This window comes from Myotis nattereri (assembly GCF_964212035.1).
Source record: "Myotis nattereri genome assembly, chromosome: 13".
In the NCBI taxonomy this organism is placed as follows: Eukaryota; Metazoa; Chordata; class Mammalia; order Chiroptera; family Vespertilionidae; genus Myotis; species Myotis nattereri.
Window position 1 is genome coordinate 31,233,665 of NC_138088.1, and position 23,194 is coordinate 31,256,858.

The 23,194-nt window shown below is 37.9% G+C and overlaps 1 protein-coding gene across 1 annotated transcript in view; it reads left to right on the forward strand.

Moving 5' to 3' along the window:
* Positions 1 to 23,194, forward strand: part of PCDH15 (protocadherin related 15) — a 1,196,276-nt gene that overhangs the window by 959,516 nt on the left and 213,566 nt on the right. The window contains exon 19 of the mRNA XM_081104785.1: positions 9,781 to 9,913. Within this exon, the coding sequence (XP_080960911.1) occupies positions 9,781 to 9,913 (133 nt within the window). The remainder of the gene's footprint in view (positions 1 to 9,780; positions 9,914 to 23,194) is intronic.

A 23,194-nucleotide genomic window follows, 5' to 3' on the forward strand; every position in this document is an offset into this window, starting at 1 on the left:
AAATAAATACAAGACTTAACTAGTGTAACAGCAAGTATAAATGAATTATAAAAATATTAATAAATAAATCCAAATTTGGTTCTCTGAAAAAAAAAAGAAACAGCAACAAAAATGGAAACATAATAAAATGAATGAACCCAGCTAATCTACTAAAAAAGGAAGTACAAATTTACATAATAAATTCTAAGATGGAAATAATACAGAAACAAAATAAATTAAATTTATTACAAGAGACAGTTTTGTTTTAATCATGTAAAATTTGAAAACATGAATGAAGGGAATAATTTTTAAAGAATATAATAATTTACCTAAATTGATCCCCCAAATTAAGAGAATAATCTTATAGACGAAATAGCTAAAGTGCTCAAAGAGCTACTACCTAAAATTACACCAGAGCCAGGCAAATTGGCAGAACTGTAACAAAAACAAAAACAAACAAACAAAAAACAATGGGAGTGAGTCTTTTCTCTTCTTTTTGCTCTGTTCCAGAGCAGATAAAAAGTCAGTGTTTTCTCTGCAGCACAAAGGGCAGATTTTTCTCTTCACACCCCTCTTATCTTTGATCATGGAGATTTGGGAGGTGGACCCCTAGTTTCTCATTGGTACTTCCAGACCCTTCTTTCTAATTCTCCTTATCATCCTCCCTTTTAATCTCACAAGAATGTACCATCCTTTACCCTTCCTTGATACTATCAGCTACAGATGACAGGTTCCTCTTCCATTACCTCTTCTTCTGCCTAACCTCACCTCCCACTGTTGTCTGCAGATTTTCAGGTCACTCTTACAGAGTTTAATTTCTGTCTTACTGGCATTTACTTTCACAGTAGTTGGGTCAAAACTCTTGGTGACTTCAATATTCAATATGTGCCTTAAAGCATCTGCAAACTTGTAGTCACCCTAGTCAAATATCCTGTAGACATGCTTAGTGCCTGTCTTCTTTCAAACTCCAAACATGATCTTGAGCAACAGCTCTAAGCTTGACCTTGAAAACATGCTCAGAAGGCAATGATTCCCACCACTTTCATTTTGAACATCCCAATCCAAGCTACTGTTCTCTCTACTTCAGGGCTCTGAAAACCTTCTCTAATTAGAAGTCTAATTAGACTTTTGCCTGAGCCCCCTTCAGTGGACTGCATGATTCTGGTAACAATGTCATCTTTCCCTTTGCCTAAAATTTTTAGTGGTTTTACACTTCATTTTGAAGTAAAAGGCAAAATCATTAAAAAGGCCAATGGGGCCCAGCACAATTTGTCATCTGCCACCAGCCGCAGGACACTCCCTCTTGTCATATCTTGTTACCTGGTCTTCTGCTTAGTCCACTCCAGTTAGCTCCCTGGTCGCCTCTCTGTCCTTGAGGCTTGCAGCTACGTTCAAGCCTTTGAACTTCACTTTCATCTCCTCTCGGACTATACCAGCTACTCCCTCGACTTTCTCCATGGCCTCATTTCCTCCAGGTTTTTACCCCATTTTTCACTTTCTCTGTGAAGCCTTTATTTACAGTTGCAAGAGCCTCCCAATACTGTAAGATCCCTTTCCTGTCATTTTTATCTTCTGCGCTGATCACCATGCAAGTGCTATATGTGTTTTTATTTAGAGTATGACGTGTATTGTCTGCCTCGCCTCCTCCCCTCTAGAGTGCTAGTTACCAAGGACAAGAATCATTGTGGTTTGGTTGTCTCATATGTGCAGAGGCCAAAGCAATTCCTGGAATGTCCTATATTCTTAACATACATGCTTTTGTTTTGTTTTCCTAGGTTCTTAACGAACGTCATTTTTAGTTTTCAAATAAATAAATTGGAATAAGGGACAGTATAATACAAAACTCACATCTAGTTTGGGGTTCCCAAAATGTGCAGGCAGCTTTGAAATTGTTCTTCTTTCCCTTATGGTAAACACTAATTCTATCTAATTTTGTTTCTAATAAGTGGGGGGAAAAAATAGCTGTCGGTGAGAATAAGATTTTCAATTCAGCCCAACAAACCAATGATTTATTATGTAACTTCCATTTACTATGCTATGGGAATACAAAGATAAAAAATAGTAACATTTGCAGGTTAAAAAAGTATGGAAATAGAAGTATAAAACAATTGCATTTATTTAACATGATAAATTTGATATTGAGATAAATACTTGGTTTTTGGGCCTTTGAGGAGGACAGTTGTCATATGACGGAGTACTTCGCAGGCTTCCTATACAAAATTAGTTTAGGAAAATGAGTAGCGGTTAACCAGGTGAAAAGAGTATGTCACATTTTTACCAGCCTTAGAGGTCTGAAATAGCTTGGTACTTATGGATAATCACAAGTCAGTCAGTGTTACCTACCAGTGCATACTAGTAAACTGTGATTAAAGGAGAATTACAGTCCAACTCATGAAAAATTTAATTTGCCTTGTTAAGAAGCTTAGATTTATCTAGTCAATGGAAGGAATCGTTGGAAGAACTTTACATTAGAAAGTCATGTGGAATTATTTTAGTCTTAGGAAAATCACTCCGTTGACCCTATAGAAGACACATTTCTGGGGGACAAAATTGTAGTCAGAGAAATTAGAAAGAACACCACCAGAGGAATCAAGGAAAAATGTTGCTACTGATGGCTTGACAGGGAGCATGTTGGGAAGAACGGAGAAATGGAATTGTCCAAGTAAGAACAAAATTCCAAGGTTTTTTTCTACATGCCTGGGTGGTGGTGATGTTAAACGGTGTACATGGTTTGGGTGAAGGGGATGAGTTCTGTTTTGAACATATTTAGTTGGACATGGCCATAGTTCATATATCCAAATAGCAAGTGGATGTATATTCCTGAAGGTAGTGTTTCTTGTGAAGAAGCATATTGAATATTTTTATGTAGTGAGTAATTACAGGATCTAAACTAAGAGTCAAAGTTTGAACAAATTTTAAATAATAGCTTCATTCATGCTGAGCTTGCCTGAAGAGGAATTAAACATGATTGATGCTATTTAATTACCATGCACTAGGGCCAGAAACCATGCAAGCTACTTTATATACAACATTTCTAATTTTAACAACATTATGATTCCTGTATAATTATATTTTTGCAGACCAAAAATTTGAATTTGAAAGAGAATAATTGACTTAGCCAAGTGACCCCTTGCTTACCCTCCCTCCCACCAAGTAAACAAGTACTAGAATCATAATTTGAACTCAAGACAATTCGATTCTAAACCTTCTCCTCCACTCTATTTCATATCCATAACCTTATGTAATAATTATTTTGGAGAAAGACATACTACAATTGCTTAATAACAGTGTTAATAATGCTAATTATAAGAATAATGGCACCTGCTGTTTCATCACTTAAACTTTTATTAAAGTCCTTTAATAGTCATTATTTTATTTTGTAACTTTTTCATTAAAGACAGTACTATCCCAGTCTAAACTATATGTGTTTATATATTATGATGAATGTGTTTTTAACCACTTTATTATTTAATGAATGAAAATTTATAATCCACTCTTATTCAGTTCCTATTTGCAAGTTATATCTCTGATTTGCCTATATAAGCCTACGATAATCAGTACAATACAGTTGATTGTTTAACAATGTGGGCTTTAGGGGAGCTGACCTCCAACATAGTGGAAAATCTGCATATAATTAATCTGTTCTCTTCATACATGGATTCCCAACCACAGAGTTAACCCTGGATCAACTCAGGTATGAACTGTGTGGGTGAATTTAACTGTTGGCAAATTGAAAAAAAAATGCATATAAATGGATTCACACAGTTTAAACATGAGTCCTTCAAGGTCAACTGTAATAGGTTTTTACTTGCATGAAATTGTACTCCACTCCAGGAACCAAAGTGCCACCTTCAGAATCTGAATATACAGGACTCGTTGATGACACTAGGAATTTAGTTGACCTAGTGTCATTGTTTTCTTTATGGACAATGATTGATCACTAAAAGCTCACTAATAATGTTTGGTCAAATATCAAGTGGGACCTGCAGAGAATATACCTCCATTCTACCAGCTTGGATAGTGTCAAGTTCCTTGTAGGATAATGGCATATGCTATTTTCTAGAGGAAGATTAAGCCTTCAAATTGAGCTGATGAATGAACTGAAGAGTGAGGTTTTGCTTCCAGTATTTCCTTACAGAAGGCAGATGCTATTGAAAAATTATTAACACAAAAGTATAGATTGTGATATCATGTACAAATGCCAGCAACCGTGGCATGTAAACCTAATTAAATAGTAACATTAAAAAACAATCATTTATCTTAATTTTTTATATTGGTGACCTCCATTCATAAGTTTAAATAAAACACTCAAAATAAGAATTTTGTTGTTATTGTTATCCTGTTTGAGTAGACGAGCTAAATAGTAAGAGTAAAAGGAGCAATAGTCTATAGTGTTTTTACTTTTTTAAAAGCTTAAAAACAAAATATTAAAAAATAATTAAATGCTAAGATATAGCATTTTTTGTTATATGTAGGTCTTGTGTGCTTGAATTAAATTACATAAATATGTTTTTGGTCTTAATATGAATAAAGTACTACTATTAAGTATTTATGAAGACATAAAGAATATAAGACAGTTTTCTCCAAATATCTTATAATGGAAGTATTATAAAACCATTGATGCATGGCATGGCATACTTTTTTGAGTCCCGACTTTTCTCATGGAATCTAAGGCTATATCAAATTAATGCAAGATTAAATCATCCATTTGCAAATAAAGTATTTTTCTATTCTAAATATATACTCTTTAAAATAACTTCACACAATATATTTAATATTAATAACAAATGAAGGTGGTATTCGTTTTAGCAAAAATTTTACTGAGTTTCCACAATCCCTAGTCTCTTGTGGAGGCACTGAAAATATAAGATTTCTGCCCTTGTAGCATTCACATAGAGGCACAGGTAAATCTGGACATGTAGATGATTATAAGTGTAGGATAACTTGGATAGGAATGATAATGGTATTGCCAAGCAGAGGGAACACTAAAAGCAAAAACACAGAGACATGATAAACCATGCTGTGTTGTGGGTGCTATGTATTACTTGGCACATCTGAGCATATTATTAAACTTCTGAAAATCTTTCAACCAGTTTCCATTGTTGTTAAAATGAAGTATAAGTATAGTACATGAGTACCTGTCCCTTACCCATCTCTCTTTGCCCAATTTAGATCCCTTTCTTAGTCATACAAATTTTATAGTTTTTTTATTGCTCTGTAAATTTGCACATTTCCCCCTCTCTGTAATGCCCTATGCATTTTATATCTAAGTACATCTTGCCTCTTAAGACTCTGTCTTTGTAGAAGTCCCTGAGAAGTCTCTCTGAATCTCTTATATTCATTTTATTATGAAATCTTTGCTTCCTATAGAATCCACTCTGAACTTCCAAAATAGTAAAATAGAACCCATTAACATTGAACTAAAAATACAGCTTTTCTAACACAATATTGCTGGGAGACAAAGTAAAAAAGAAGGTAATTTCTCTGTTTTTAATCTAATAAAGAAAACAAAATAAACACTATAACCTTCACTTTAGAAACAAGGTAGAAGTGTAGAGTTACAACTAAACACCTTGTAGGATATGTTGACACATATAATAAAAAATTACAATCTTCTGCGTGCATTTTATTACTGAGTATTATTGTCATATCAAAAAATGACTTTTTATCATTTTAAATTATACCATTTTCAGGCTTAAACATCTGAAGTCTATCTTCCCAACTGCTTCTTTATTCATATTTTATTTGGTCTTAGAAAAAAATAGTGCTATGGATGATGCTTCTTTCATGATATAAATAATTATCAAGACTTGAAATAACTTATGATTTCCTACAAGATAACATCCATCATTACAAACTAAGGATGTTTTATACTCACACAGAAACACACATCAGATAAGTAAAAATTCTCCAATTTACTCCCCAAATTTGTTCTTGTGAAACATGGGGAGAAAAGACAGGCAGATTTTGAATTCAGGAGCCTTGCCTTTTAGTTTATCTAATTAACTTTATAATTAACTTTATAACCTGAATTCAGTCACTTAATCTTTTTTACTTTCTAATCCTCTTTCATAAAATGAGAGAGTTAAATTAATGGGTTTCAAGGGTCTTTCAAAAATCTTAAGATTATTTAAGAAAGTAGATCACATGTCTTGTTCTACTCTGACCTTCATTGCCATACGAGAAGGAGAAAAGCTTTACAATTTTCATTTTTAGAAATATTCATCCACATTTTATGGGCTACATTATAAAAATAAAATTTGTATTATACAGGTGCTCAGTTTTATGCATTGAATACTAGCTATAAAAAGTACATATAAAATGTTCACATAAAACATTATCTAGTGACTGTCCTGTTTTAATATGTACTTACCTGATGCTGTTGAGTTACTCCTGCGTATTAACACATTATTGATACAATGATATTGTAAATCCTATTATCTAGTTTTAGGAAAGCTAACTCTGACACTATGCTGACGTTAGGGATAAAAAGGAGATAGCATCTTACAAAGCAAGAACCCTCAAATAGGTCAATGCTTATTTAAACACATTGTAGGGAAGTGCCAGGATTTCCCAGATGAAAAATGCAAGACCTTGAAAAATTCAAGATTTGGAAATATGATCTTCCTCAAATAACCCTAAGATCACAATCTAAAGGGGTAAAAACATAATGAGTTCTTCTAGTATTTGAGTTATTGTGGAAAGGAGGAGCGGAAGCAAAGGAGTGAAGGCAGATGAAGGTGACAGTCCTATTGGACCACAGAGGCTCTCTGTTCCAGGGTCTAAGGTCTTTGCATTTTTTTAGTTTCTTCTCTATGACAGGTACACATGCCTCATCTGAGTTGGAGGTCCTTGCTGTAGTATTGGGGATGTAAAGAATTTCGCCTTCCAATGGGAAAGTTGTCAAAGGGAGAGGAATAAGGAAATACACAAAGTATAGTAAGTTTAGTGTAAAAGATACTTTCACAAAGCGGAAAGAGATTCATATTCTGGTAAGTATATTTGTAAAGTATTCCAGATCAGTGAGCTGAACCTTTCAGCAGGAAGGATCTCACTTTTTGAAAGTCACCTTTGAATTTGGAGTACAGGTGAGTTCTAAGTTATTTTTTTCTTTTCTTTTTAAAAGGGAATCTTTCACCTATCGAGTTATGGAGGAGAGCTTTAGGTCAGTGTGTAGAGAAAACCTTGGGCTACTAATTTAGAAAGAAGTTGAGCCTGCTTGTTTTACTTGCCAAGAGCTTCTGGAACAGTAGTCTCCAAAACTGAGTGTGTGTGTGTGTAGAGCCTTGTATATCTATGGAAAATGTAGATTCTTATGCCCCACACCAAGGGATTTTCATTCCAAAGGTCCAATCCCTAAGACTCATCACACTGTATTCTGGGGAGTGCGGAGGGGATACCAGGCCTGTAGGTATTTAATCTAGAAAAGTCAAAGAATGCAATTAAAACCTCTAAAATATGATGACTAAGGTAAGTACAAGCTTATTTACCCCATTACATAAAGTACAGTTTAAAAGCTTGTTTTGAAAATTTATCCATAATAACTGATAAATATATTTTTACAGGTATTACATATCCTATATAATAAAGAGCTAATATGCAAATGGATACCACACCTTTGTGCCCTCCCGCTGGGGACAGGGGAACTGAGGCCACGCCCCCTGCCCAGTGGGGCTTGTTGGGGGAACTAAGGCTGCCCCCCCCCCCCCACCCAGCACCAGGCTGGGGGACCTGAGGTTGTGCCCCCTGCTCTGCAGGGCTTTACGGGGATGGGGCTGGCTGTGTCTGGGTCTCATGCAATTTTGAGGCACACGTGGGTGGGTGGGGATTTGACTCTGGGTCCCGTGGTACACCCCAGACTCTGACAGGAGGGAGATTTTCTTATACATTTTACTAATTTTCTTTCATTTCTGACATTTCTATTATAGAGAAAGAGCAAATAGCAATATTAAAATATTTTCTCTAATGAATTCCCTTTTAATATGCACAAATTTTGTACACCAGGCCACTAGTACATATATAAATATATGCATGCATGCACCACACAAGTGAACATGCCAATATAAATGTGTAATATTATATAATCCTTATGCTAACGTTAGATATTATTATTCTCATTTCACAGGCTTGGTTAAAATATTTTGAAGTGAAATGAAATTAGAATTTGATTAAAGTGATAAAATCAGAGGCAAAAATTAATACAGATAGTTTAATTATAAAAACCTAAAAGATTTTAGTTTTAATTTAAAATGTGATTGATTTATATTGCAATAAACATAAGTATATTTTTTTAAAGTCACTACAGTTTTTCAAAAGTTCTTAATGTTCTATAGGTATGTAGAAACTATTTAGATTTAGGCATAATACACTTTGACAAGCTATAAAAAACATATTTAGTGCCCATGATCTGTATTTATCTTAAAAGCTTTTCAAAAAGTAGACTATCTATATATATAAAAGCCTAAGTGAACGTTAAGGTGGAATGATTGGAACAACTAGAATGACCGATCACTATGATGCACACTGAACAGGCAGGCAGGTGAGTGGTTAGGTGTGAACAGGCAGGCAGGAGAGCATTTAGGGGCAAACAGTCCTGGATTGTGAGAGGAATGTCCAACTGCCGGATGTCCAACTGCAGGGATCAGGCCTAAACTGGTTGTTGGACATCCCCCTAGGGATCCCGAATTGCGAGAGGGCACAGGCTGTGCTGAGGGACACTCCCGCCACCCCCGCCCCGCACAAATTTTGTGCACCGGGCCTCTAGTTTTATTATAATAATCTTGGAAAAAAATGTTCTGGTGATCGTGTCTTTTAATTGAAGCATTTAATAAAAAGAGCTTTGATCTGATTTAAAAAAAATTCTAGCCCCCAAAATAAAAATTATATGTGTTTTGAACAATAATTCATGATATTGTTACAATAAGGTTAAATCATACAACTCAAGCAGTACTAGAGTCCTTCAACATTGAAGACTAGTTTTGTAAATTCCCAGGTCTCATTAATACACTTTAGGTATTTCATATGAACAGACCTTGAACAACTTGCTTCTTTAGCTTTTGCTGTGTAAAGAAATTTTAGTGTTGTCAAAAGTATTGATTCTGTCAATTTAATATTTTTGTTCTTGTAATAATAGATTATCTTCTTATCCTCCAAAAATTCCCCCATCAATGGAAGGTTTTAATGAAATTTAATTTTAACTGTTTGCATTATACTCCTTAAAGATTTTAAAATGTTATTGTGTTTGCAACTATTTTCTGCAACGATCACTGTATGATCCTGAATCTTGACGTGCATTTACATTAAGTCATTGATATGAGCACCCAAACTAATAAAACACAGCCCCTATTTTGTTTTGTGTGTTATTTTAATCAATACATCCTCTCCTGGTTTAATAGGAAGTGAACCCCAAGGACTGCTCTTATTAGCAGATATTTACAGAATGGGTTTTTTTTTGCTATTAAAGAGGCATTACAAAATAATGTCAGAGGTTAAAGCAATATCATTTATTCGCCTTCTTTGGATCACTATTTCATTTTAATTCACACTACCAATATAAGTGGGTGGGGGCGGGGGGAACAGTACCTGAGGCATTTCCTTTCATCTTAATAAGATAATTTCATAAAAACTTTACATTTTGGTCATAGCTGTTATTATCCTGCCCTTTGATTCTGAATTATATCATTATTTTCTACAAAAATTTCTAATTTTCTCTCTTGTAAACCCCACAACAGAATACCAGATGTGGTCTGTCATTAAGTGTGTAGAATTGTACCCATCTTGCTGGCTTCTCTTTCTCTGCAGGCACTCCATCTGCACTGTGTACATTGAAGTGCTTCCTCCGAACAATCAAAGCCCTCCCCGCTTCCCACAGATGATGTACAGCCTAGAAGTCAGTGAGGCCATGAGGATTGGTGCTGTTTTATTAAATCTACAGGTATGTTCTTAATATATATATATATATATATATATACAAGTATATATGTGTATATATTTCCACAGCGACAACCTTGAAGACTAATGGGCTTATATTTGTGCCTGGCAAGGGGCGGGGGGGGGGGGTGCGGTAGGAGCTCACATGTATGCATACACTTGAGTCAATGAAAATTCCATCTGGAAAGGAAAGCAGGGGTACTATGGTTGGAGGGTTTCCACAGCTAATCTACTCTATTGATTGCCACAATTGAAGAAATAATGTGAGCTGGCAGGGATTAGCTGCAATCATTACAAGAGAGAATGAAGGGAGTGGAAACAGGCACTTGAATATATTTTACGTTGCAACCAAAGAGTCTGCAGCTGACTGTTATTTTCTGTCTTGGCTTTCTTTGCCCTAGCAGGATTTATTTTTGCTGCAGTGTTCTATGGAGAGAATAACTTTAGGTGCACAGGTTGATGGTAGGCAGTCTAATTCTGAGGCACACTTCATTCTATGCCATAGAATCTATGGCCATGGGCAAATCATGTAATTGCTGCGCCTTGGTTTATTTATTTAGATGAAGGGGGCAGGTTTAGCTGATATTTTCATTTGCAGCTTCTGATTCATATGGATTACTTGCAGGATGATATTTTGGTTTTCACTTTGTATATATTCCTAACTAAAGCATATTTTCCCAGAGAAGGCTGTGTCTTCAAATGAATCGATAGCTTCAAGTTGGACTACATATGGTGTTGGTAACTGTCACTTGCTGTAAAAGTCATAAGGTCCATGACATGATTTATTGCTTTACCTATGGATATTCATAGGACAGAGAATTTATCTTCCTCTGGAGTTACGTGGGAATGACAGGAGTTGCTGACATGAGAATTCAGGAAGCTGACCTTGAAGGTTAGAAGAGCTTTCAATAGGATGATTTCGGAAAATCCCAGGATCAATGTTTACCATCAAAAGAGTTGACATAAGGCATAGCTATAAATTGTTCAAATTCCATTTGAATATTGACATCATTTCCCTGATGATGGAAAAGTGAAGGTTCTAAAGGATGTTTGTATTGGAAAGAATGTAAAAATAATGAAACACAGCAACCTCATTATCCAGATGTTGAAAGTGAACCCCATAGAAAGTAAATGACACCTAAGAAGAGTTGATTGAATTCTCATTTCCAAAATACGGCTCATTCCATTATATCCCACTTATTTTTGAGGCTGCTAAAAATTTGGTTGGCATTATCAGATACTTTTCTGTGCCTCTGTTCTAGGCCCTATTGTGTCTCTTTTCTCTAGTAACTAGAAAGGGTTTGCTTTTGGTATTCATTTACCATGAAAACATGTGGAAAACAAAATTATATGAAAGTAGACTTATTAGTAATATAGAAATTTGGAGGATTTTAATGGATAAAATAAAAGTAAGAAAAAAAATTGCAGTTTCTTTAGGGAGGGGAAAACAGCTAGTTAAATCATTAAAATATTGCCCTAACCATTTTGGCTTAGTGGATAGAGCGTCGGCCTGTGGACTGAAGGGTCCCAGGCTCGATTACGGTCATGGGCATGTACCTTGGTTGCGGGCACATCCCCAGTAGGGGATGTGTAGGAGGCAGCTGATCGATGTTTCTAACTCTTTATCCCTCTCCCTTCCATTCTGTAAAAAATAAAATATATATATATATATATATATATATATATATATGTATATAAATTTTTTTAAATCATTAAAATGTTGAAATATCCAAAACCAAATATTAAGACAAGTGCATTTAATGAAATTCTTTTATTTGCATGTATGAAGATTTATTTATTTAAACAAGAAGTAAAGAATAATAAATATTAGATTTGTTAGAATCAGGCCAAGAAACTTTAAATGTTTTACATTTAAATATGCCTGAAGAATGTGCCTATATGTTATTTAACTTTCTATAAGGTAAGACATAATTTTAGTTGTGAGGTAGCTCAGATTTCATTACAATACATCCCAGAGAGATTTTGGAATCATATTATAGGAGAATAATTCCACTGGAGAGTTAAAGATGAAAGGAGCTGGCCTTTTTCATATTTCAGATTTCTCTAGTACAAAAGCTGAGAAAATGGTTGAAATGACATTTCTATTCACCCTTTGTGCTGCTGATAGAAGCAAAAGAAAGGGTGCCAATCGCAGTGGCGTCTCTACAGAAAGAACGGGGGTGACACAATCAAGGTGCCTTTCATAGGCCACTAGCCATTCACTTCTGCTCATGATCAACTGAGATTGAATTTAAACCAGAGACCTAAAAACCCAAAAGCTTCCATCAGATTACTCTTCCAAAGACTTCTAACAACAGAAGCATTAGAGGTCTTCCTAGCTGCATCCCAATTTTTTTTTTTTTCCCACACATAGGTCCACTACCCAGTGCTGACTCACTGCTCAATTTAGGAAAACAGAATTTGTGGGGAAATATTTTCAAAGATAAGAGTAGACGGACTTCAAAATAATCTGTTTTGACTGAGATCAAAGTGGTTTCTTTCTAGATAACAGTCTTCGTGTCTCCCCTCCCCCTTTTAAGTGTTTTCTTGGCATTTTGTATAAAAGTTGTTTGGGAGGCTGCAGTTTTTCTCAGTGAATTAATGCTGGTTTGCCTGGCTGCTTGATTGATAGTGTTCTGTAAAGGAACGTGCTACCCAGAGCTCTTCTCTTTCAAATGCCTTATGCTGACTGGGGTTAGCAATCGGTGAGATTTTTCTTGTGTGTGTGTGTGTGTGTCTCCCAGCGTGTTTCTATATCCTTCTGATCTGTTGCCAGTGAGACCAGTTAGAATGGTGCGCTGGAGCCACATTGTGCACTTGAGATCACAAGAGCCCATTGTGTGCATCGCTCTCCAACGGCACGTTCAGTTATGTGTCATTGTTAGCTTGCAATCGGCCATGGTGGGTGGATTTATGTCACAGAGATGGACAAATGCAACAAATCATGTATTCCTACTCCAGAGCTGGTTGTTAAACTTTTACCAGCACACCCATGGATATGTTGCCAATTTCCCCAATATTGAAATTCTTAACATGAGTTAAGTCCAACAGCTTTTTCCATCTTTGTCCCTCTGAAATGGTAATCTACTTGCATCACTCTAAAAATGAGCCAATCCTTCCAAATAGGACTATGTGTTTTACTCCAATATAAGGTCTCAGCTGTCTTCTCTCCTCACAAGAGCATTATTTCCTTCCAAAACACCCTTTTATCTGACTCATATTCCACCATTAGCATAATCCTCCTTTCTTACATAATCCTCCTCTCTTGTATCATCACCATCCTCCTCATCCTCATATAATAATAATAATAATAATAATAATAATCATCTAATACTTGAGTGGCACATTGCAGGTTGTACAGAGCCAGGCACTGTTGAAGTTCTTTACTTATGTAATCAGTAAAGATAGCTAGATTATATTTGCACACATGCTCAATTTCAGAATTCAATGATCTATAACTAAAAGGTTTACATCTTACCCCGTGCCTGTTGTTGACCAATTCCAACTCTTTTCTTCATCATTGTCACTCCACTCAGTAGGATGGAGCAGGCTCTATCCGTGACAGTGTTGTTCTCTGACAGAGTGAAAAGCAAGGCACAATAAACCATAAACCGGCTCTTACTGCTTCTTCCAGAAGTGACACACAGCCCTTCTGCCTCCATTTCATTTGCCAAACCAAGTCATAAGATTGCTCCTGGGCTAATCAGAGTAGGGATCTATAAGCCTTCACACTAATCACATAGCTAAGTCTGATGCCAAGATCTATGAGGTCCTTTGGTACATAGTTTTTGTTTTAAGTCATTGCACACACAGTTTTGCTAAATGATTCATCCCTGCCTATCATGGCTTTCCATCCTTATAGCACTCAATGGCTGTTTCCTCGCCGCCCTCTACACTCTTGAAGCTCACGCTATTTATATTCTGGGTGTTTGTTGGGGCACACTCACTTTTAAGTACCAAATTATAGAATAGGCTAGCTAGGTTTTTGTTGCCAAATTTCACATTCAAAAAGTTGGCACTCTTTGCTCCACAACCAAGGCCAAGGAAGCAGCCTCTGTCTAGAGTGCTTTACTGATCTCTTGACTGCAGGCAATGTTTTCTGTGAGCAAGAAAACAAAATAAAACCTAATTCATTGCTGTTACCTAGAAGTAATGCATATAACATCTACCCACACTTTTATTTCCATTAGCCAAAGCAATTCATTTGGCTACTCCTCAGTTAATAAGTCAAGAACATTCAATCTCCCAGCAGTTCTCAACCTTTGGGTCGTGACCCCTTTGGGGGTCGAATGACCCTTTCACAGGGGTCGCCTAAATACATCCTACATATCAGATATTTACATTACGATTCATAACAGTAGCAAAATTACAGTTATGAAGTAGCAATGAAAATAATTTTATGGTTGGGGGTCACCACAACATGAGGAACTATATTAAAGGGTCGCGGCATTAGGAAGGTTGAGAACCACTGATAGACAAATGGTTCCACAAATCACATAGCAAAACCTGATGTTGGTAGGGCAGGGAAAAGCGGGGGGGGGGGAGATTTGTATTTGGGGTAGGGAAGCAGATATTAAATGAGATAGCATGTAAGATGTACAGCTCAGTGGCTGAAATGAAAAAGAAGGTGCTTAAATTATGGTAGCTATTTTTAATTTTGGTCTCTTGCAAGCAGCAAGAGAATGTAAAGCAGCTAGACACAAATAGCAGGAGAAAAGAGAAAATGCTGAGAAACAGACTAAAAAGTTGTATGTTGCTATCTCTGGTTACCTGAGAAAAAAATCATAAATATTACTAGTAAAGCTACTTGAGTATAAACATAAGACTGCTTTAGTCAGCTTGCAATGTGCATTTTATGTTTGTCTTTATCTATTCTTCTCATTATTTATAGTTTCAAGAGCTATAGATTTTAAACTGTATGCCTCAAGGAATTATTATTTTTAGTCCTGAAGAAAAAAATTCTGCTGCTTTGATCTTAACTACATAATTGATCCATTTCCATAACAGTTTGAGTGAAATGCAAGCTTTCCTATAATAGCCTACCATTCTGCATTACCAGGTCTTGTCTTAGGTGCTAATTTGTTTCTCTTCCATCCTTCAGATGTTCTAAATATTCCTCCCTCCCTTCCTTCTTTCCTTCCTTCCTTCCTTCCTTCCTTCCTTCCTTCCTTCCTTCCTTCCTTCCTTTCTTCTTGTAAAATAGTATATATTTTCCCCTGAAGATGATAATAGAATTTTGTGATTCAAGAAAGGTTTGTAGCTGGAGCAGTTACAAATTGGCCCTGCACTATAGAATTTGCTGTGTCATTTATATTATGGGGATCACTTTGAATATATTACTTGAAGATTTTCCCTTTTGCCACTGAAGAAGCACTTTTTTTAAGCATTCTGGTTCTTTAATGTGTTACTGAATAGATTAACACTGCAGTACCAAAAAATGACAATTTCCCCTTTAATTTCATAATATGTTACTTACTCTATTTAGCAGGTTACCCCAGTTTTGATAAATGTGAGAAATGACAGTCATTTATTCCCCTCTTCATTTTCAGTTCATGAAGTGGAAAGTACACTTTCTCATCTTTCTTTGCACTAGGCTTCAGGTGGTTCTTTCTTCATTAGCATTATATCCAAAGAATAATGTCACTGTGAGTATACATAAGAAAGTTGACATACATTGAACACTGATTAGTTACCTAGTGCCAAAGTATAATTTCTATTTTGTATGTAGGATAGATAGATAGACAGATAGATAATTTGAGAGAAGGAGAGATATATGTGTCTTACAGTTCCAAGCATCTGCTTATTGCAAAAATTAAATCAAATTTGTAGCAAACATTTTCTCCTTTAAAGCAGATGCGCTATTATGTCTAAGTTTCCAAACACAATTTTGGTGCCCTTGACACTAAGGGATACACATTATCTAGGGATGATTTTTCATCTCTAGGAATATAAAGCTGTCCAACACGAGGAAAACATATATTTTATGTATTTTCTATTCATATGTGTACCTTCCTCTTCCGAACGTATAACAGAGCCCCATGTAAATCTTTCATAGACTACAGTGTGTTTATAGGAATAAAGGCAGGGAAGTAACAGGGAGGTTAGGGAAAGCAGAACCCTAGGTCTGATACATTTAAAACAGTTATCTCTTAAATTATCTTTTCTTTGACCCTTGCTTTCTTAAGAAGAAAGTAAACATGATTTTAAAAATGCGCAATTTTGCCCTAGAACAGCTGTACGCTATAACTCAAATGCATGTTTTAATAGAGTTAGACTTCACTTCTGTCTCTGATTTACACTTTAACAAGAAGTAGGACACCTAAGAAATGGGTGAAAATAATCTTATTTTTCCCTCAGAGAGGGCTAGTAGCTTAGAAAACTTGATATGGTGCCAGAAATACAGCCATATTCTCAAGTTCTTTTGAACTTCAAAATAAATTAAGATGAAATAGCCTCTTCTGATAGTACAGAGCGTAAAGCAGATGTGCTGGACCTGATGGGACAGGTGGACACAAGTAACAATTCGTGGTTTGTATTCAGCCTGGAGGCAGAGGTTCACTCACAAGGAGAATAGCTCTCTTGTGGGCACATCCTGCTCCTAGTTGTCATCAACACTTGGATGAAGATGTTTACAGCCTTCCATCACCACATGTACCAAGCCTCTTTGCACCTGTATTCATGTTTTGTTTTTAATTCTCTAAAAGTGCAGCCCAGCCAGTGTGGCTCTGTGGTTGAGCATCAACCTGTAAACCAGGAGGTCACGGTTCCATTGCTGGTCAGGGCACATGCATGGGTTGTGGGCTCAATCCCCAATGGGGGGCATACAGGAGCCAGCCAATCATTGATACCCTCTCAAGGATGTTTATATCTCTCTCTCCCTCTCCCATCCTCTCTATTCTTATCTAAACTGTTTCCTCCATTTGCATACTAGATCAATGCTTCTCAAGCCCCTGTAATGAAGGATGCACTTAAATGAATTACTAGAAAAATAAGAGACAAAAGACAGGAATAAAAGCCCAATTTTTACCATTAGATTCAACAGATATAAAATCATCCTGTCAAATTATTTTAAAGTTTTCTGATCTACTCTAAATTTTACTCTAGATAAATTGAGTCTAAATTTTTTATATCATTACTAGGGGAACAGTGCAGGAATTTGTGAACCTTGAAAGGAACTGTGGGCTGTGAGGCTGTGGTGGGCACAGAGGCGGATCTCGGCTCATCCTCTGCACCCCTGCCCAGCCCCTCCTGCCGTGGCCTTCCAGTCCCATCTGCCGGCAGCCCCGCTCCGGCCACTGCCACTCCCATGCGCTGATGGTGCTGGCCCTGCTCACATCCGCTGACTGCATGGAGCAATTGGGGCCAACGCCAGCAGTAGGTGTGAGTGGCGGCTGCTGCCCTGATTGCCCCTCAGGAGCAGGGGGAGGTGGAGAAGCCCTCAGGAGCAATCAGGGCCGGCAGCTGCCGCTCGCTCCTATTGATGGTGCCATGTAATCAGAACCAGCGCCAGGCACTGGCAGCAGGTGTGAGCTGTGGCTCCAGCATTGGCAGAGGGTACAAGCAGTGACTCCAGTGCTGGAAGCAAGTGTGAGCGGAGCCAGCACCAGTGCGGGAAGCAGATGTGAGCACTGGGTGGGACCGCGGCGGTGCAGGAGTAAAGAATTTTAGGTAACCACCAGAGGTTTGCCCTGATGACAGCAACCGGTGCCTCCACTCACCTGACCTATCATCCCACTGCAGCCAATACTGCCATGTTCTGCACACATGTCCCCTGGTTGTCAGCGCACATCATAGCGACTGGTTGTTCGGTTGTTCAACCGTTTGGTCTATTTGCATATTAGCCTTTTATCATATAGGACTAAAGGCCCAGTGCACAAAAATTTGTGCACTCAGGGCAGGGGGCTGCTCAGCCCGGCCTGTGCCCTCTTGGCAGTCTGGAACCCCTCAGGGGATGACCACCTGCTGGCTTAGGCCCGCTCTCCAGGAGATTGGGCCGAAACTGGCAATCAGACATCCCTCTGGCAGCCCGGCAACCCTCGGGGGATGTCCACTTGCCAGCAGGAAGCAGGCCTAAGCTGCAGTCGGACATCCTTAGTGCTACTGAGGAGGCAGGAGAGGCTCCCACACCACCGCTGTACTAGCAGCCATCAGCCTGGCTTGTGGTTGAGCAGAGCTCCCCCTGTGGAAGTGCACTGACCACCACAGGGAAGCTCCTGCATTGAGCGTCTGCCCCCTGGTGGTCAGTGTGTGTCATAGTGACCAGTCATTCCCAGTCGTTCTGCTGTTAGTGTCAGTTTGCATAGTACCCTTTTATTATATAGGATAGAGGCCTGGTGCATGGGTGGGGGCTGGCTTGTTTGCCCTGAGGGTGTCCCGGTTCAGGGTGGGGGTCCCACTGGGGTGCCTGGCCAGCCTGGGTGAGGGACTGATGGCTGTTTTCAGGCTGGTCAAGCCCCCCCAGTGGGGATCCTCACCCCATGGGGGTTTGGCCAGCCTGAGTGAGGGGCTGATGGCTGTTTTCAGGCTGGCCACATCCCCTTTAGGATGTGAGGTCCACTGGGGTGCCTGGCCATTCTGGGTGAGGGGCTTAGGGCCGTTTTTAGGCTGTCCAAGCCCCCCAGCGATGGAAGCTCCCCACCTCCCCTTTTTTTTCTTCTTCTTCTTTTTTATTCTGGGATTTATTTACCTTCTATAATTGAAACTTTGTAGCCTTGAGAGGAGCTCGGAGCCAGCCAGGGCGGGCTGGAGGGAAGCCTCCTGCTTGCTCCAGCTCCGTGGCCACGGCCGGCTGAAGCAGGTATCTGGAGTTTATTTACCTTCTATAATTGAAACTTTGTTGCTTTAAGTGGAGCTCAGAGCTGGCCACGGCAGGCAGGAAGTTTGCTTCCTCCATCATTGGGGCAACCAAGCCTCCTGCTCTCTCCAGCTCCTTGGCTTCCGGCTGCCATCTTGGTTGGGTTAATTTGTATATAGTCGCTCTGATTGGCTGGTGGGCGTGGCTTAAGGCATAGCGAAGGTATGGTCAATTTGCATGTTTGTCTTTTATTAGTGTAGATGATTGATAATGACCACTTTGCAGAGTGGACCACACTGTCCCATGGACCACACTTTGAATAGCACTCAGGATTCCTAGATAGTATGCAAGGCCCAGTGCAAAATGAAAGCACAGCACCTTTTAAGTGTGGGTCCTTTCCACCAATTCTAGGTTCTGCCCACTCTGGCCTGCTCAAGAACATTGCTCCAGAATCACCGATTTACTTTTCTGTATCATGAGCTTTCTTCCTGAGTGATCATTTCCATTAGCATGAAAATCTTCGTGGTATCTCCCAATTAAAATACAAAGCAAGAACAATGAAAAAAAAATGGCCCTTCATTCCATAAACCTCTATTGCAACTTACCCATTTCTCTGCTTTCCTTCATTGTGGAAACCATTCAGATATGTTACCCATATTTTCCTGAAGAAAAATTTGCTGATTTCTTTCTCCTATTGTCCATTGACCTTACTATAATCATGATTACAATCACATCAAACAATTGACATGGTTCTTTTTGTGGTCCCAATTCCTATTCCATTGTCAAATCAATTCCTCATCTTACTCTATTCATCAGTAAGACTTGGTAATTCATTCCTTATTAAAAACTTATTTTTTCAACTAGCAGAACACCACAGTGTCCTGGTATTTTTCTCCACCCTCTCTGGCTATCCTATCTCTTAAAAGTTGAAATGTCCTAAGGCTTAAGTTTCTAATCTTCAATACCTATTTACAATCACTCCTAAGATTATTTCATCTTGTTTAATAGGTTCAAATTGTTATGTGCTCACAAGTTCTAATTCACATATCCAGTTTAGCTCACTGCCCTAACACTCCAGACCCACCTCCAAGGGTAATATCAATATTTACTTTGGGATATGAAGTAACCACTGTCTTAGGTTAAGTTTCCAAAGAAGACGACTTTGAGATAAAAATTCAGTTGCAGGATGTTTATTAGAGAGTCTTTTTGGAATCAAGTTCTGTGGAAAGGAGAGGAAGGAAGCAGGATTAGGTTTAGGGAGAAGTTGAGCTTCCGAGCAATCCAAATAAAGGCTTCAATTGAGTCCCTAGAAAGCTCTAGGGCTGCGATAGCCCTTTAGAGTCAGAAGGTTGGTAGAAGGAGGTAGGCCCTTTATATACCTGTACCCATGAGTCAGATGCAGGTTGTCCCAGAAAGCAGTTTGAATTTTTCAAGGTAGGCATTCTCTGAATAAGACAAGCAGCTGAAACCCCTCAGCAGTCAACATTTTCAACATATGTGGGAATAATTTATTTGTCCCTTGAAGGGAGGATTGACAGCCAAATCACAGTATTATCACGGTGCCTCAAAATTAATGTGTCTCATACTCAACTCCTAATACTTACTTCTCCAATCCCCTAGAAAAACAATGGCCCTCCTTCATTTTCATATATTCAGTAAGTATGACTTCATTTTTCCAAATTCTCAGTCCAAAGCCCTTCAAATCATCTCTGACTTTTCTCTTTCTTCATTGCCCCCTTCTCATTTCCTATCAATTAACAAAGCTTCTTGGTCCCAAAATATATCCAAAAGTTCACCATTTCTTACCACTCACACTTCTTTTATCCTGATCCTAGCCACCATCAATGTGTGCCTACATTACTGGACTTTACTCTCATCGCACCATGACACAACATCCTTTCACTGACACAACAGACAGACGTTTAAAAATTAACTAAGATCACTTCTTTCTGAAAATCTTCCAGCGGCTTCCCCAGAACACCCAGAATAAAAGAAAATGTCTGATACCCACCTGACTTCACCTCCCACTTCTCATCCTATATCCTCTCAGGCTTTCTATTCTAGTTGCATTGGACAGTGGTTGGCAAACTCATTAGTCAACGGAGCCAAATATCAACAGTACAATGATTGAAATTTCTTTTGAGAGCCAAATTTTTAAACTTAAATTATATAGGTAGGTACATTGTTATTAACTTAATTAAGGTACTCCTAAGGCTTAGGAAGAGCCACGCTCAAGGGGCCAAAGAGCCACATGTGGCTCGCGAGCCGCAGTTTGCTGACCACAGGCATAGTACATTGCTTTACACATGGGGCCATGCTGGCCTTGTGACCATTCCACTTGCTGTTTTCACTGCCTGAAATGCTCCTTTCCAAGACATTCACATGGCTTATGTCTTGTCTTCCCTTCCCATAGGTTTCTCCTTAGCAAAATGGTCCTTCCTCATTACCTTATATATTAAAAAATAACAATAAAATGTCTCAGAATACATACCTACTTTACTTTTACCCTATGTGCACTCTATTTATTTTGTGTTATCTTACCTATCAGTATGCCAAACATATTAGTTTCACAATGACAGAATCTTTGTTTTATTCACTATTGTATCTTCAGCAACAAAAATAATACTTGGAATATACCATGCAATCAATAAAGATTTATTGAAAATCCGATGGGTCTGATTTCAAGAAAGGCTAGAACTAAGGTTTCAAACAGGGTCATCAGTCTCAGGCATGTTCCCCCTCTCTCTATTGATTAGCTCTGTGTGGACTTTTTCTGTCACACAGCCTCTGTAATTAGGACATAGCGATGCCAAGAACCATCTTGTTCTTGATTAAATCTGAGATGAAGACTTGAGGTCATGCAGCCTCAAGATGAGGTAAAAGGGAACGGATGTGTGGGAAGTTTTCGGCAAGACAATCTACTCAAGTGATGAACTGTAATAAATACCCCTAGGTATTGTAATGAAATTAAAGCATAACTTATTTTAAAAAACTGCTTGCATATATTTAGAAGTAGAAAGACACATTTAAAGATGTATTTTAGCATTTTCTTCAGATATGTTTTGCTGTTCCAAGAATTGTATGCTTTTGCAAAGCATTTATTGATTTGTATTTCTAAACGGATATGTAGGGGTAGAGGTGGGGGATAGAGTGATGCAGAATTACCTAGCTAAGATGTTGGTGGTGCTGAAACTGACAAACCCTCTTAGCAGAACACAGTCACCAGAACAATAAGGTAAATTATAAGATATATATTTTTATTTTATTTCTTTAATATATTTTATTGATTTTTTACAGAGAGGAAGGGAGAGAGATAGAGAGTTAGAAACATCGATGAGAGAGAAACATCGATCAGCTGCCTCCTGCACATCTCCTACTGGGGATATGCCCGCAACCCAGGTACATGCCCTTGACCGGAATCGATCCTGGGACCTTTCAGTCTGCAGGCTGACGCTCTATCCACTGAGCCAAACCGGTTTCAGCAAGATATATATTTTTAATGAACTTTTTATGAGGGATTGTAGGAATAACAAAGAGATATTTTGGAGATAATGGCAAAAGACAACTCAAAATGATCTTCATTACCTAGTTGGTGCTGTTTCTAATCTTTCCTTTCCTTATTTCTATCTTTCCTTAAAGCCTTAGAGAGTTCTTTCTAATTTTCTAGATGATAGTTAACTAATATACCTGTGCAGGTGGGGTTTTTGTTATCAAATTTTGTGGAAGTGGTAGAGACGACCTTTTAACAAACTCCTTCTTGTAACAGATCTTGAAACAAAAATGTATAGCCATAGCAGAAAATAAAATTCTGTAGTAACTTCAATGTCAGAAGACTACGTATGACCCAAAGAGAAGTTTACAATTTCTAAACCTGCTTGGTAAAAAGTTTTTGTTGTTTCTTGTTTATTTTTATTGACCTAAATTAAGCCATTCTGCTCTTCCTAAAAGTTAAATAAAAGAGGACTAATCTGAAATATGGGCTTGAATGTGGAGTACATGTTTGGGCAATTTTTTGATAGCTACTGGAATTTTAATAACAGTAATCAGTATTACCTTTAGTAATTTGGCAATAAACCTCAGTGTTTACTGCATTCCTTAGAGCTATTTATTGCTTCACATACTGGCAGCTAGTGTTGTTTAAAGCTTAACTATGCAAATGCAGTTATTTCTGTGAGATTTTGATAAGTAGAAAGAAACAAAAACAGTGTTACTGAAGTGTACTCAACAAACTAATGGGTGTCATTTGTCTAGGGAAAACAATAGGATTGCAGTTGATGTTGAGAAGTGCCTGTGGTGATTCTCCACTTACCTACCAAGAAATGGTTGATTTGGAGCTAAGAAAAAAATTTAGTTTAGATTTAAACATAAGCAAAAAAATATATGCATTGAAATAATTACTGAAAAACACTGAAGAGTTCAATGTCCTGTATTTCAGTTTTGAATACATATTATTTTACTTGGGTTCCCCAAATCCCATAACAGTTTTAAAAA